The sequence below is a fragment of the Nannobrachium achirus genome (genome assembly GCF_963921795.1).
Source record: "Nannobrachium achirus genome assembly, chromosome: 17".
Taxonomy (NCBI): domain Eukaryota; kingdom Metazoa; phylum Chordata; class Actinopteri; order Myctophiformes; family Myctophidae; genus Nannobrachium; species Nannobrachium achirus.
The window spans coordinates 56,920,491-56,934,635 of NC_137824.1; the positions used below are offsets into that span (position 1 = coordinate 56,920,491).

Genomic DNA, 14,145 nt, shown 5'->3' on the forward strand with positions numbered 1-14,145 from the left:
TCAACAAAGAGAATAAGTAACAGCAGATAATAGTAATAATAATTATTATTACAAGTAAGACGCCTCCTTTATTGCCATCTGGCCAGTGATGTATATCGGACCAGTTACCCATATGGAGACCCCTGTACCCATATGGAGATCCATGTACTGTATTATGGAGATATGCTGTGAGAGCCCAAACATGCTTACTCAGTTATTCGTTATGTGATAGTCCTATGATGGGTATGACATCTGACATCATACCCTTTTAAGCCCATACATGGAGATCCCAGTCTGTAGAACCAGCCACACAGATATGGGCTGTCTTGGCCATCTGTCTTGGCCTTATATGGATTCTGTTAGTGTGGTATGTGGCCGATGTGGCCTCCATACTGTATATGGGCATCCCCATATGAAGTCCTGTTAGATATGGGCTTAAAATTGATGACATCAGGGCTCTCCATAAAAGGGATTGTTAGTGTGCCATCGCAGTGAAGTCAGAGCGTGATGTCAGAGCGGCAAACCCATTCTGTTATGAGTTATTCCTCTGACATCACAGTGATGTCAGAGCATGATGTCAGAGCGGCAAACCCATAGACCTGTGATGTCACAGTGATGTGATGATTCAAGTTTTTTTTATTAGGCTAAACCCCTTGAGATGTGTCATCTCGTTTTAGAGGGGGGCCCCAACATAAATACATGTTACAATTGTTGGCAGCCAATAGCATCCTCTGGTGCTTTTACAATCTATGATGGCGACACCCATTCCAAGGACCCTAAATGCGTCATTTGCGCTGCATAGAAACCAATGGCTTCGCTTTGTCCATATATTTTACAGTCTATGGTTGTAACCTTGTACTGCATGCAGGCATTGCTGTGCTGGAGGGTCCCATGTATGCTGTGGGAGGTCATGATGGCTGGAGCTACCTGAACACCGTGGAGCGCTGGGACCCCCAGGCCAGACAGTGGAACTACGTGGCCAGCATGTCCACACCACGCAGCACAGTGGGAGTCACCGCACTCAACGGGAAGTAAGTTCCTCCAACCATGGACCATCTAGGCTTGAGAGCTGCTTAAACCAGTGGTTCTCAACCCTTTTCAGGCCGCGACCCCCAAAATAATCATATTTTAACTGGGGACCCCCCTCCCTGATGAGCACTAAGAGTTGAGGAATTACATTATGTATAACACGGTTGTGAAAATATTTTCACAATTCTTGCCTCTAATATTTGACAATTTGGCCAAAGTTTAATTTGTCATTTAGAGGAACTAAAAAGTCCTTAAATTGTCACCTTAGAAATGTGCAGATACCCTCTAAACACTTATGTTGGTTTGTTTACTGTTGAGTGAGAAAACAATGTTGCACATTAAGTTAATCATCTGGGGGACCCCCCAAAATAATTTGGGGACCCCCCTGGGGGTCCCGACCCACAGGTTGAGAACCACTGACTTAAACCACAATGAATTAAAAAAAAACTTTTTTTTTCTTGTTTTTTGGTCTTCCAAGTGTCTCTTCCAGCCCCCCCAAAAACTCTCAGCCTTGCCTTTGATTTCAGTGATTTTCTGAATGGGCGTGTCTGAACGGTACACTTTTGAAATCAGCCCCCATTCTATGTCACGGGGGGCTCATTTCCTATTGGGCCCCCTCGAGAAGGGGGCGGTACTTTTTGGGAGGCTATATTCTATTGAGACTATATATATATATATATATATATATATATGAGGTGGAACCATGAGGTAAAGTGGTGCTAAAATTGGAACGATATATTAGGATTGACGCTACATGGTTCTCATCGTGGTTCTCTAATATTCTCTGTATGGTTCCAATTGTAGCCCAAAGACAGCGCCCCGTTGCCAACAAAGGGGCATTTTGGTATTGCGTCTGATATAGCTTGGAATTGGAGACAGACAGAACATGAAATTTCAATATCTGAGTGGTTGTTTAGGCTAAAACCTGTATAAAACCATATCATGGACCAATATTTATATAAAATATATTTTTTTAAAAGCATGGTGAGGCCCCTGAGAGAAATTAAATGTAGAATCAGACTGCTCAGAGAGAGTAAAGAGCAACCCATACAGTCCGGGTCGATTACGTATATCCTTTGCTCTAACAAATATAATGTATGCATCTTAATTTAGACAACATATACATTGGTTAGGCTGAGTGTAAACCCATTTGCTTTGGAATACAAATAGTGGGACAGAGAGTTAAGGAGTCAACGTCTCATCATCAGCCTACTTTCAATCTGTTGGTGCACTGTCTGGAGGAAAGAAAGAGGCTGCCACTTGGCTACAATGTCTTCATTCTTTCTGCTCTGCTAAGATAGATCCTGGAGTTATTTCTGCATCTAGGTCAGGAATAGACAACAAGGAATCTGTTTTCACCAGACCCAATTTTTGTCCTGCAGCATAGGGCCATATGGGAGACGTTTCAAACTAACTTGGAAGTATTTTGCCCTGGGAGAAGCATGATCTCTGGAGAAGGGGCTACCCTCATACTATCCACTGCTCTCTCTCTCTGAGATTGCGAAGTTTGGCGCATTGCCAATTATTCAGGCACTGGATCTGCCAAATATCTAACTGCTGAGATGGTACGGCAGACAGGGGCGTCACAAGGGGGGGGAGTGGGACTGAGTTACTAGGGCCCAAGGTGGAGGGGCCCTAGTAACTTTAGCTATTGAAAAATAGCAGATATACAAGCTCACAGCGCGGCACCGAGTGCCGCGCTGCGAGCTTGTAGATCTGCTATTTTTTGAAAAGTCATGAAAATGTGTGCAAATCTATATGTATTTTTTAAGCGAACATTTGTAACTAAAATGTTGCTTCTGGAGGGTCCCTGGAACTAACTATTTTGAGATGGGGGTCCGTGGCCAAATACATATCATCTTGGGGGTCCTTGACATGAAAAGGTTTGAGCACCACTGACATGGAAACTCGTAGCGCCACACTCGGTGCCGCGCTGTGAGCTTGTATATCTGCTATTTTTCAATAGATAACATTCATGGGGGGCCCGCAGTGAATCCTTGTACCCAGGGCCCAGAATTTGGTGTGACGCCCCAGACTGCAGATGTAAAATGTACGGTATCCTCACGGTATCCATCTCTGCCAGAGGTCTTGTGTTGCATGTAGTAGTAGGCTACACTTGTATTGTAAAAATGTACAAAAGGAAAAAAAATAACGTTTTGTTTTTTTGTGTGTGTTTCTCCAGATTATTTGCCGTGGGTGGTCGAGACGGCAGCTCCTGCCTACGGTCCATGGAATGCTTTGATCCGCACACCAACAAGTGGAGCATGTGCGCTCCCATGGCCAAGAGGCGAGGAGGCGTGGGCGTGGCCACGTACAACAGCTTCCTGTACGCCGTGGGCGGACACGACGCTCCGGCCTCCAACCACTGCTCCAGACTGTCAGACTGTGTCGAGAGGTAAACATCCCTTGCTTTGTTAAGGCTCTTTTCCACCGGCAGCGATAACGATGACGATAACGATTTAAAAAAGTGGGTTTTCAATTGAAGTGGATCGGCAGCATCCACCCAACATCGATAAAGACAACGATAGCCGACAACTACATCGTTAGGATCAACAACGATGTGGTTAAGATCACAGTGATATGGAACTGGGTCTCTGACAAACAGCTCGCGATGCGCTCTGCGCGAGCGGCTGTTAATTGGTGCCTCTTCACATTGATGTCCGATAACTTTATCGGACATCAATGTATATAATTATCGCTGTGATATTTTATGGCTATCGTCATCGTTATCGCTGCCGGTGGAAAAGGGCCTTTAGTCAGGGATTTTTAATAAAACCCTGGGAATAAATTCCTTACCAAACAATTTCTTCACCAATGTGTTCGTAAAGGTGTCTAGTAACATATCTAACAAAGATTGAAATTCAACATCCCTAGCAAAATATTTGACAGCTAGGGTAATTCTGGGTCTCATTGACTTACTATAGACTGTAATATAAGGCAAAAAAAATCACTCCCAAAAATATGTTTTAAGAAGCATGTTAGGGGTCTAACTAGTTGTTTTTAATTATTCTGAATCCATTGCAAGCATTTGTTTTGCACGAAAAACATTCATTGGGCCAAAAACAGACGCAAAAAAACGATAGTTTAGTGATGAGTCATCACTTTTAACAAGGTGTATGGGGTCATTTTTGGCCCAAGGAATGTTTTTTGTGCAAAACAAATGCTTGCAATGGATTCAGAATAATTAAAAACACCTAGTTAGACCCCTCACATCCCACTTAAAGCATATTTTTGGGAGTGATTTTTTTCCCTTATAGTACAGTGTATAGTAAGTGAATGAGACCCAGAATTACCCTAGCTGTCAAACATTTTGCTAGGGATGTTGAATTTCAATCTTTGTTAGATATGTTACTAGACACCTTTAAGAACACATTGGTGAAGAAATTGTTTGGTAAGGAATGTATTCCCAGATTTGACAGTTATTCTGATAGTTTTCCCTAACTATAAAGACTCACGTAACGTTAGTTGTTTTAGGAATTGGAATTCAAGAGAAGGGAATCCAACACAGGGTGCGGCTGAGAATAACTCCTTCCATATTAAAGGGAGGGAGGGGGGGGTTGTTGAATATCTGTGTGATACAAGCTGAATTCCCACCCCTGTTCCTGCAGTTTGAGTACATTCCTGAAAGTACTATGTCAAGATTTTGCTTTCAATGGGCTTTATTTGATATCTGGCACCATCTGGTGGTTGCTATATTTATTATCTTTGTATCTCATTCTGTTGTGAATAGTAAGTCTGAGTTTGTTCATGTGTATAGAGCACTGCCACTTAAAAATCGTCATTCATTTTCCCCATAGACTTTTACAAAAAATATTTATGGGGAAAATGAATGACGATTTTTAAGTGGCACCAGTAAACCACTTCCGCTGCGATGCTCTATAGTGATAATGGCAACAACAACAATATACTTTAAATGCTGTTTTGTGACCTAATAACAGATAATTCATAATGTGACTATAACTGCATTTTGCTATAGATAAAACAGCTGATAATTGCTTATTTATTGCATATTTATCACCATACTTTTTCATTTTATCAGCAAAATGTATCTTTTCAACTCAAATGACAGATATTTGCCTTTTGGGTGTCTTATTTAATACAACAACAGGGAGAGTCTGAACAAATTCTGAATTGGAGTTGAAGGGATATTTCACTTTCAAATGCATTAACAGCATGAAATAAAATTAATGAAAAAAGTAATTAAAACACAAAAAAGCACCATCAGTCAGAAACAAGGATGGGTGTTTTCAATGAATCCATCATGGTTAAAATGGAGTTTGAAGTGACAATGGGTTTGTATACTGTAGGAAGGGGCATATTGTGGTTTGTTTGATCTTCAAGGAAGCCAATGTTTGGCAGTCATTTCAGTACGGTAAAGCATGACAATCAACGTGCATGTAAAACCTGCATGTAGGTAATGCCAGAGTATTTCAAGAGGAGAATAGCGTCACGCTTTGATCTCGCCGGAGACCGGAAGTGGCGTCGCTGGAGCCTGGTTTTATTCTTAACAAGCCTTTACAAGGTGGATGGGACTGAAGAGTAGCAGAGGCTTGTTAAGAATAAAACCAGACTCCAGTAATCTAAATAGTGACGTCACGTCCGCTTTCCACGCTTACAATGGGAGTCCTGCGTAAGTGTCAGAACTCTCTCTCTCTCTCTCTCTCTCTCTCTCTCTCTCTCTCTCTCTCTCTCTCTCTCTCTCTCTCTAATAATAATCTTTATTGTCCCCGAGGGGAAATTTGTCTTCACAGTCTGTTCAACACAAAAACAACACAAAACCATATAACACAAAACATCACAAGACAGATCATCAGGTCCCCACTATTCACAGAAAACCATCCTAGCGACGGGGGCGCTTGCTTAGCAGATTGTTTAGTGCAGCGATGGCTGAGGGGACAAAACTCCTACTAAACCGTACCTTGTGCCACTTCAAGGTTCTGTATCTACGCCCCGATGGCAAGAGGTCGAAGTAGCGATACAGGGGATGATCAGTGTCATTTGTTATTGACAGTGCTAAGAGTGTGATGGCTTTATCATTCATCTCCGCAAGTGTGGGTGTGGGAAGTCCGATGATCTTGGACGCAATACGGGTAATACTGTAAAGTTTGTTTCTGTTAGGCATGGGCAGTATAGTGAAGAAACATGCTGAGCAATACAACAGAATAGGTTGAATAATACTTTTGTATAGTAACTAGAAGTTTGCGGCCCTTTGGGCCGCAAAAGTCTAGAGTTCAGTTTTTGAAAAAAAAAAAAGAAAAACGTTTTTTGAAAAAAGAAAAAAAAAATTGGGAAAAAAAAAGTTTTGTGAAAGGTATTGGTGATGTGATGACGTGGTGTATACGGACGCTCAGCTCCCCGGGCCCTTCCCCGTCTTTCTTTCTCTCTCTCTCTCTCTCTCTCTCTCTCTCTCTCTCTCTCTCTCTCTCTCTCTCTCTCCTCCGCTCAGCTCCCCTCCCCCCTCCCCCTCTTCTGTAACTTGATACTCTGGTGACCAGTTTATGAGCACTGTCAAGATACTCCTTCAGGACTGGCTGCTCTGCGTGAGGCGAAAGGCGAAACTTTGTTAAATTGAAATAAATGCGGTTCAAAGAGTGGCATGTTTAAAATGTGGACATGTGCAAAATTTTCACGCTTGTTTGACGTGGTGGCTATGTTTGTGAGAGGTGTTGTGAGAGAATGGAGCTAAACATTCTGTTTGAGAATTGCCACCACTTTGTGTTTGCTGAATTGTATGTATTAGATAACAGAAGATGGGGGGGCAACAGACAGTGATCTTAATTTACGGATTACATGAAGTCTTTGCTGAAAACGTTTATGGATAGATGTAATGTGTTGATCAAACCTAAGTTTATTGTCCACAGTAAGTCCAAGATATGTGAAGCTGTCAACCTGTTCTACTGTTTTACCATGGATGAGGATTGGGTTAAGTCTAGCGCTGGGTAATGCTATGGGACTGTTAAGTATGACATCATTTTGTAGGCAGAGGAGAATTTCTGCAGCCAGTTTCCATGAATCTTTTTACTATTTTTACTATTTACACATTTTTCTTCTCTTTGTTGTTGAAAGGAAAGTGTTAGAATTATACTTTAGTCGTTATTTTTGTCTCGGAACTGTTGAAATAGCGAGGGACAGAAAATGCTCTGCAGAGTTCTCCTCTGCCTACAAAATGATGTCACGGCTTAAAAGCCCCATACAGTACGGTGCATGTGGGCAGTTAGCAGACGCTCTAATCCAGAATGACTAGAGCTGGAACTGAGAAGAGAAGAAGTAAAAAAAAGAATGAAGAAGAGATACAAGGTAAAAGGAGTGCTAGGGTGTTATTCGTATTTTGAAATGAAACATTTTATGATTTGATATTGTTTATCTCCTCAGAACTATCGGCCACCCTCAGACATTCTTGGGGACAGGTAGTTCACATCGCTATATGATGATGTTCTCAAATCAACCCTTATTGTCCCCAGGGGCGTCACACCAAATTCTGGGCCCCAGGTACAAGGATTCACTGCGGGCCCCCCATGAATGTTAACTATTGAAAAATAGCAGATATACAAGCTCACAGTGCGGCACAGAGTGCCGCGCTGCGAGCTTGTAGATCTGCTATTTTTGAAACATTTTGAAAATGTGTGCAAGAAACCCATGTTTCCATGTCAGTGATGCTCAAAGTTTTTCATGTGAAGGACTCCCAAAATTATATGAATTTGGCCACGGACCCCCATCTCAAAATATTTAGTTCCAGAGACACCCCCCCCCCCCCACCCCCCCCCCCCCCCCCCGGAAGCAAAATGTATGAGTTACAAATGTTCGCTTAAAAAATACATATTCAAAGATTTGCACACATTTTCAGGACTTTTCAAAAATAGCAGATCTACAAGCTCGCAAGCTTGTATATCTGCTATTTTTCAATAGCTAAAGTTACTAGGGCCCCTCCACCTTGGGCCCTAGTAACTCAGTCAGACCCACTTTCCTACCCCTTGTGACGCCCCTGATTGTCCCTGTGCTCCCAATGACAGGTATGACCCAAAGACAGACACGTGGACAACTGTAGCCTCCCTCAGTGTTCCTCGGGACGCGGTGGGTGTTTGCCTGCTTGGGGACAGGCTGTACGCAGTGGGTGGATACGACGGGCAGTCCTACCTGAACAGCGTCGAGTCCTACGATGCACAGAACAACGAGTGGACCGAGGTACTGGTGCTATACTCCATTTTATTTAAAAGTCCACGCCAAAGCAACATTTTGTACATGTTGTTATTATTATAGCGTTATATGGAGTACAAATAGCAATATCCACAGTGTTCATTTAGCGTTAAATGTACACAAATGAACCCATAAGTGTAATTTCTCTGCTGAAACTCTTCTGCTGCTGTCAGAATTAAATGAACACTGGGGGTTTTACTGTGTAGAAGATATTTTCTGAACTGTTTGTATATATATATATATATATATATATATATATATATATATATATATATATATATAGTATTTAAAAAAACATGGTAATACAGTGCAGCACAACAACAAATACAAATATATACAGTCAGTCCAAGATAATACAGAAATAAAAATACTAAAGAAATAAAAGTAGGAACCTCTTCACATCTTCAAATAAGTGTCATATATGTTAGAAAACTATCCCATACCTCTTTCATCTTTCCCATACCATTCACTCTTCCCAGCATGTACTCATACGATATCATGTAATTTAGATCATCTCCTCGTGCCACTCCATATAATGATTTGCTTGTAGGCCTACTGTACAAATTTGCACTGCTTCAGTAACGCTGACTCTTTAACCTTTTAACAGAACAATGAGGGAAACTTGCTTGGGTGTTTATTTAATTTAAATGTGTCAATCTGAATCAATAGCGAACCCCTTAGTTTAGACGGCAAAATCCTTATCCATTTGTATCTCAGATTCGATCAACAACACAGAATTTTGCAATATATGTAATGAATACCTACTCCTCCCGCGGGGGAAATTCAGATATCGCAGCCCAACCCAGCTGCTTTTTTTATCAGCTTTGACCCAGCTGAACTCAACCCAGTGATGCCCACAAGGAGCGCAAGGGGGAAGGGGAGCAGTGGTAGCTGGAGTGGGGAATCGTACCTGCGACCTCTGGGGCCTCCGGAGCATAGGCTCCGGAGTCCTAGGTGTGGACACTAACCACTCAGCCACCACTGCCATCTTCCCCCCATGTGAGCAGGGGTGTCTCACCAAATTCTGGGCCCTGGGTAAAAGGATTCACTGTGGGGCCCCTGTGCTTTAACAATTGAAAAATAGCAGATATACAAGCTCACAGCGCGGCACAGAGTGCTGCGCTGCAAGCTTGTAGATCTGCTATTTATTTTTTTTAAATCGTGAAAATCTTTGAATATTTCAAATCCTTCTAAGGTTTTTTTTTGAAAAAAACTATGTTTCTATGTCAGTGGTGCTCAAACTTATTCATGTGTATTTGGCCACTGACCCCCATCTCAAAATATATAGTTCCAGGGACCCCCCCAGAAGCAAAATTTGAGTTACAAATGTTGGCTTTAAAAATACATATATTCAAAGATTTGCACACATTTTCACGACTTTTCAAAAATAGCAGATCTACAAGCTTGCAGCAGCGCGGCACTCGGTGCCGCACTGTGAGCTTGTATATCTGCTATTTTTCAATAGCTAAATAGCTATAAAGTAATTTCAAATGAAATTATTTTTTTGTGCTGCTTAACCCCTCATCATGTCTTCCACAGGAGGTTCCTCTGAAGATTGGCAGGGCAGGCGCCTGCGTGATGGTGGTGAAATTACCTTGAGCATTTTGTCTCTCACAGAGCGGCCTAGGACACAAACAAGAGAAATCAGCAGAAGAGAGTCAGTGGACAATGAAAACAACAGGGCATCTCCTCTGAGAATGGTCTCTGTGTGTGTGTGCGTGTGTGTGTGTGTGTGTGTGTGTGTGTGTGTGTGTGTGTGTGTGTGTGTGTGTGTGTGTGTGTGTGTGTGTGTGCAGGGGCGTCACACCAAATTCTGGGCCCTGGGTACAAGGATTCACAGTGGGTCCCCCATGAATGTTAACTATTGAAAAATAGCAGATATACAAGCTCACAGCGCGGCACCGAGTGCCGCGCTGCAAGCTTGTAGATCTGCTATTTTTGAACATTTTTGAAAATGTGTGCAAGAAACCCATGTTTCCATGTCAGTGATGCTCAAACTTTTTCATGTGAAGGACCCCCAAAATGATATGAATTTGGCCACGGACCCCCATCTCAAAATATCTAGTTCCAGGGACAACCCCCGGAAGCAAAATTTGAGTTACAAATGTTCGCTTAAAAAATACATATTCAAAGATTTGCACACATTTTCACGACTTTTCAAAAATAGCAGATCTACAAGCTCGCAGCGCGGCACTCGGTGCCGCGCTGCGAGCTTGTATATCTGCTATTTTTCAATAGCTAAAGTTACTAGGGCCCCTCCACCTTGGGCCCTGGTAACTCAGTCCCACTCTCCTACCCCTTGTGACGCCCCTGTGTGTGTGTGTGTGTGTGTGTGTGCGCGTGTGCGCGCGCGCGTGTGTGTGTGTGTGTGTGTGTGTGTGTGTGTGTGTGTGTGTGTGCGCGTGTGCGTGTGTGTGTGTGTGTGTGTGTGTGTGTGTGTGTTTGCGTGTGCGCGTGTGTGTGCATGTGTCGTGTGTGTGTTGTTTCTCAGTTTTCAGACATTCAGAAACGCAGCTTTGCCCACAAACTATTGTCTCCGTCATTAGCGTACTTGTCTGCCCACATGGGAGGATTTATTCAGCATTCTGGATTGTCAACATTCTCAACCGATCAAGAATCTCTCTTGTACTAAAAGCTATGACTTGTGCCAATATTTCTTTGTTGTGCTCATTTTATGAAATGCTCTGTGTTATTCCCTCAAGATACAAAAACAATAATAACATTACATTTTGCTAAAACCTTCTTGGAGGGGGGGATTGTGAATTTATATAGCGACATTTCATATTGGTGCCATCGCATATATTTTTAGGTTTATATTTTAGACGTTCAAAAAGTCTAAATAATATATGTAAAAAAGAAAAGACTTCCTTAGTGGTTGGTCTAAACTGAATGTTTTCTACTCTTGGTCAAGATGTTTTTGGAAGGCCACTGTGAATACTAAGGGAGATGAGTTTGCAAGGACATGAACAAGCTCCCAGGGACGTGCTGGGCCCCTGATTCAGCCCGGGAAAAAGAGTTGTAGAGGCCCTCATTGCGCGCTATAGAGAGAGATCTCTGATCATCTCTCTCTATAGCGCTGCTGCTACTCAAAGATTTGCCATTTCAGATCATGACAAGTGACAAGCCAGTGGGCCAGTTACATGAGTTATATTTCGCCGTTGTCGGGTGGAAACCTTGTATGTCCAAAACCGTTTGTTTTGTATTTATCATTTTAAAAATGATTTAAACTAGTGAAAACAGCCGATCTACAAGCACACAACGCCTCGCACCGCGAGGCGTTGTGTGCTTGTAGATCTGCTGTTTTCACTACTTTTGTGCAATGGCCTTATACAATGAAGCAGGGCTTTGCTTTGCGAAAAAATGTATACATTTGAAACTTGGAGATACGAGATTTCTGCCCGATAGTGACGATTTACTTTGTTGGCCGCCTAGCCCCCAAAATGGAACGAAGGCCGACATTTTATTTTTAATTTTTTCCAATTTTTTTCCTGGACCGGCCGGGAATGAACCGGCTGTTCGGGAGTTGTCACGCTTTTCCTAATGGCCAGCACGTCCCTGCAAGCTCCTGCTGAGTAAAGTGTTCCGAAATGAAATCTCGAATGGATTTTCTTTCTATGTGTCTTCTTTTTTTTTTTTATTGAGGCTGTAGCTGAAGAACACCAAAGTCATTTGCTTGTCTTAGTCTTGATGAACGTTAAATAAACATTTACAAAATTGTGAATTACACCAAATATATCATATTGATATTTCACATTACTGTACAGATATGTGATCGATCTTGCCAAAAACTGCATTTCTACTGATTGAATCATGCCTGAAGCCTAATATAGTCTTCATCATACAATCGTGTCACGTTCTTCAATTGAAAGATCGATTATTTTCGGTGAGTGACGCAAGTCTCTATTAGGCTTAAACCAGTGCAGTCCAGTCAATCTATTGTGATATTTTCTTTGGGCATGCCGGAGGAGGGAATGTTTAATTTGCATTTGTACAGTACACTAGCCTTTTATTGATAGAGAGATGATCATTTCTATGTCAAATTCAAGTGGGATATGATTATGATGCCTTCTGTGTTCCTTTGGAAATCCTGGGCCATACAGTATGGCAGAGTTCCCCAATTAGTTTTCCCCAAGGGCCGAATTATGTCTAGGGTACCAAGCCAAGGGCCACAACATTGCAGGGGGCGACTGTGGCGTTCCCGCTACTCCAGCGACAGTTCAGATATCTTCGTTATCGGGTGAAAATCTTGTATGTCCAAAACCGTTCGTTTTGCATTTATCATTTTAAAAATGATTTAAACTAGTGAAAACAGCCGATCTACAAGCACACAACGCCTCGCACCGCGAGGCGTTGTGTGCTTGTAGATCTGCTGTTTTCACTACTTTTGAGCGACGGCCTTGTATGATTTGCGAAAGAACGTACACATTTGGAGATATGAGATTTCCACCCGACAACGACGATATACTTGTGTTGTTGGTGCTCTTATACCACCATTATTACTGGGGTTGGTGTGGGCCAGACAGTAGACCCCCACGGGCCGCAAATGTTCCGCGGGCCGCCTATTGGGGAACCCTGCAGTATGGAATACGATCCTTAAGATAAACATTAAAACGAAGAAGAGCGTCAGTCTAAACCCACTGGGGTTCCTGATTCAAACAATCAAAGTGCATGAAAAGATTTCAATAACTTGATTTCCACAACACCAAGCATTATTTAATTTGTAATTGTTATTGTAACACAATTTTGAGGCCAAATGTTGCTTTTTAAGTTTTTATCATAATTTTATACGGCATGCTGACCTACAAATAAATCTACTTCATTCTCCTCTGCTTGAATTATTCATTATTGGGCTGTCATACTGTTTGTAGCCTGCCTGTCAATCTAGCTTAAAAGACATGTTCGGTGCCAAGTCGTTGATCAAATGGTTAGCTACTTTGGTCTGGGGATCTTAGTAACTTGTAAGGTGCCGGCTACATGGAGCTGGGTATTTCTGAAGCTAGACATTTTTGTGTGCGGTCGGGGCTTGCAGCCACACAAAGCTGGATATTTCGGCTGCGATGTTTTCGAAACCGGATAAATAAGTGAAGACATTGAAAAATATCCAATTCACTGGATCCGAGTAGGCATGGAACATGGATATCTCTGAAGACGTGTGTGTGTGCTTGTCTCCCTAGTGGAGGTCTGGGGAATCAGATTATTTTAGACCTAGATATCTTTGTTGTGTGGACCTAGATATTTTTATGTGGATATCTGAAAAACCGGGATATATGAAATATCCAGCTCCGTCTGGAATTCAAATTTAGTCCAATTCGAATTGAAAAATTATGAAAACACAAATAGAAAAATTACAAAAATGATCAAGGGAGGTCAGGGTGCCTATAGATAATTCCTTTTCTAAGTTTTGAATTATCCATAGGCCCCCTGACCGCCCATAGCCCTATTGGACCTCGACATAAGACAAACCACAGCCATGAAATGGTATTACATTTGAGTAACAGATTGACCTGTAACAGTATTAATAATATACTTGTATATAATATGTTACATCGATACTGTCATATTATGAAAAAAAAAAGAAGAAAACAATACTTATAAGATGTTTAGGCTGTTCTGAATGTTTATTTGTCACACAACGGAGACAGACAGGGTACAGGGAGAGACGGTAGGGGAGTGACATGCAACAAACGGGGGACACCCTGTCAGGTATTAAAGCCTGTGTGATATCATTGTCTCCACCAGCCGAAAGGCATGTGGAGAGACTATGTTTTCGCCTCCGTCCGTCCGTCCGTCCGTTCGTTCGTCCATCCATCTAGTTTGTTACCAGCTAATCTCCGGTGCCGTTGGCCTAGTGGCTGCCAAACTGTGCACACACACTCCCTGGATGCCAATTCAGAACCTCTGCCCCAAATGGGCCTGTTCTAGTGCCACCAGGTGGCTGAATTT

The 14,145-nt window shown here is 42.3% G+C and overlaps 1 protein-coding gene across 2 annotated transcripts in view; it reads left to right on the forward strand.

The window, feature by feature from the left end:
• klhl4 (kelch-like family member 4) overlaps window positions 1-9,824 on the forward strand; it is a gene marked incomplete at its 5' end in the record, with an annotated part of 67,488 nt that extends 57,664 nt beyond the window's left edge. For both annotated transcript variants that reach the window (XM_080746482.1, XM_080746483.1), the window contains 4 exons: window positions 848-1,010; window positions 3,191-3,403; window positions 8,019-8,190; window positions 9,742-9,824. In XM_080746482.1, coding sequence (XP_080602608.1) covers window positions 848-1,010; window positions 3,191-3,403; window positions 8,019-8,190; window positions 9,742-9,801 — 608 coding nt within the window. In that variant the 3' untranslated portion in view covers window positions 9,802-9,824. The remainder of the gene's footprint in view (window positions 1-847; window positions 1,011-3,190; window positions 3,404-8,018; window positions 8,191-9,741) is intronic.
• Window positions 9,825-14,145: the final 4,321 nt, after the last annotated feature.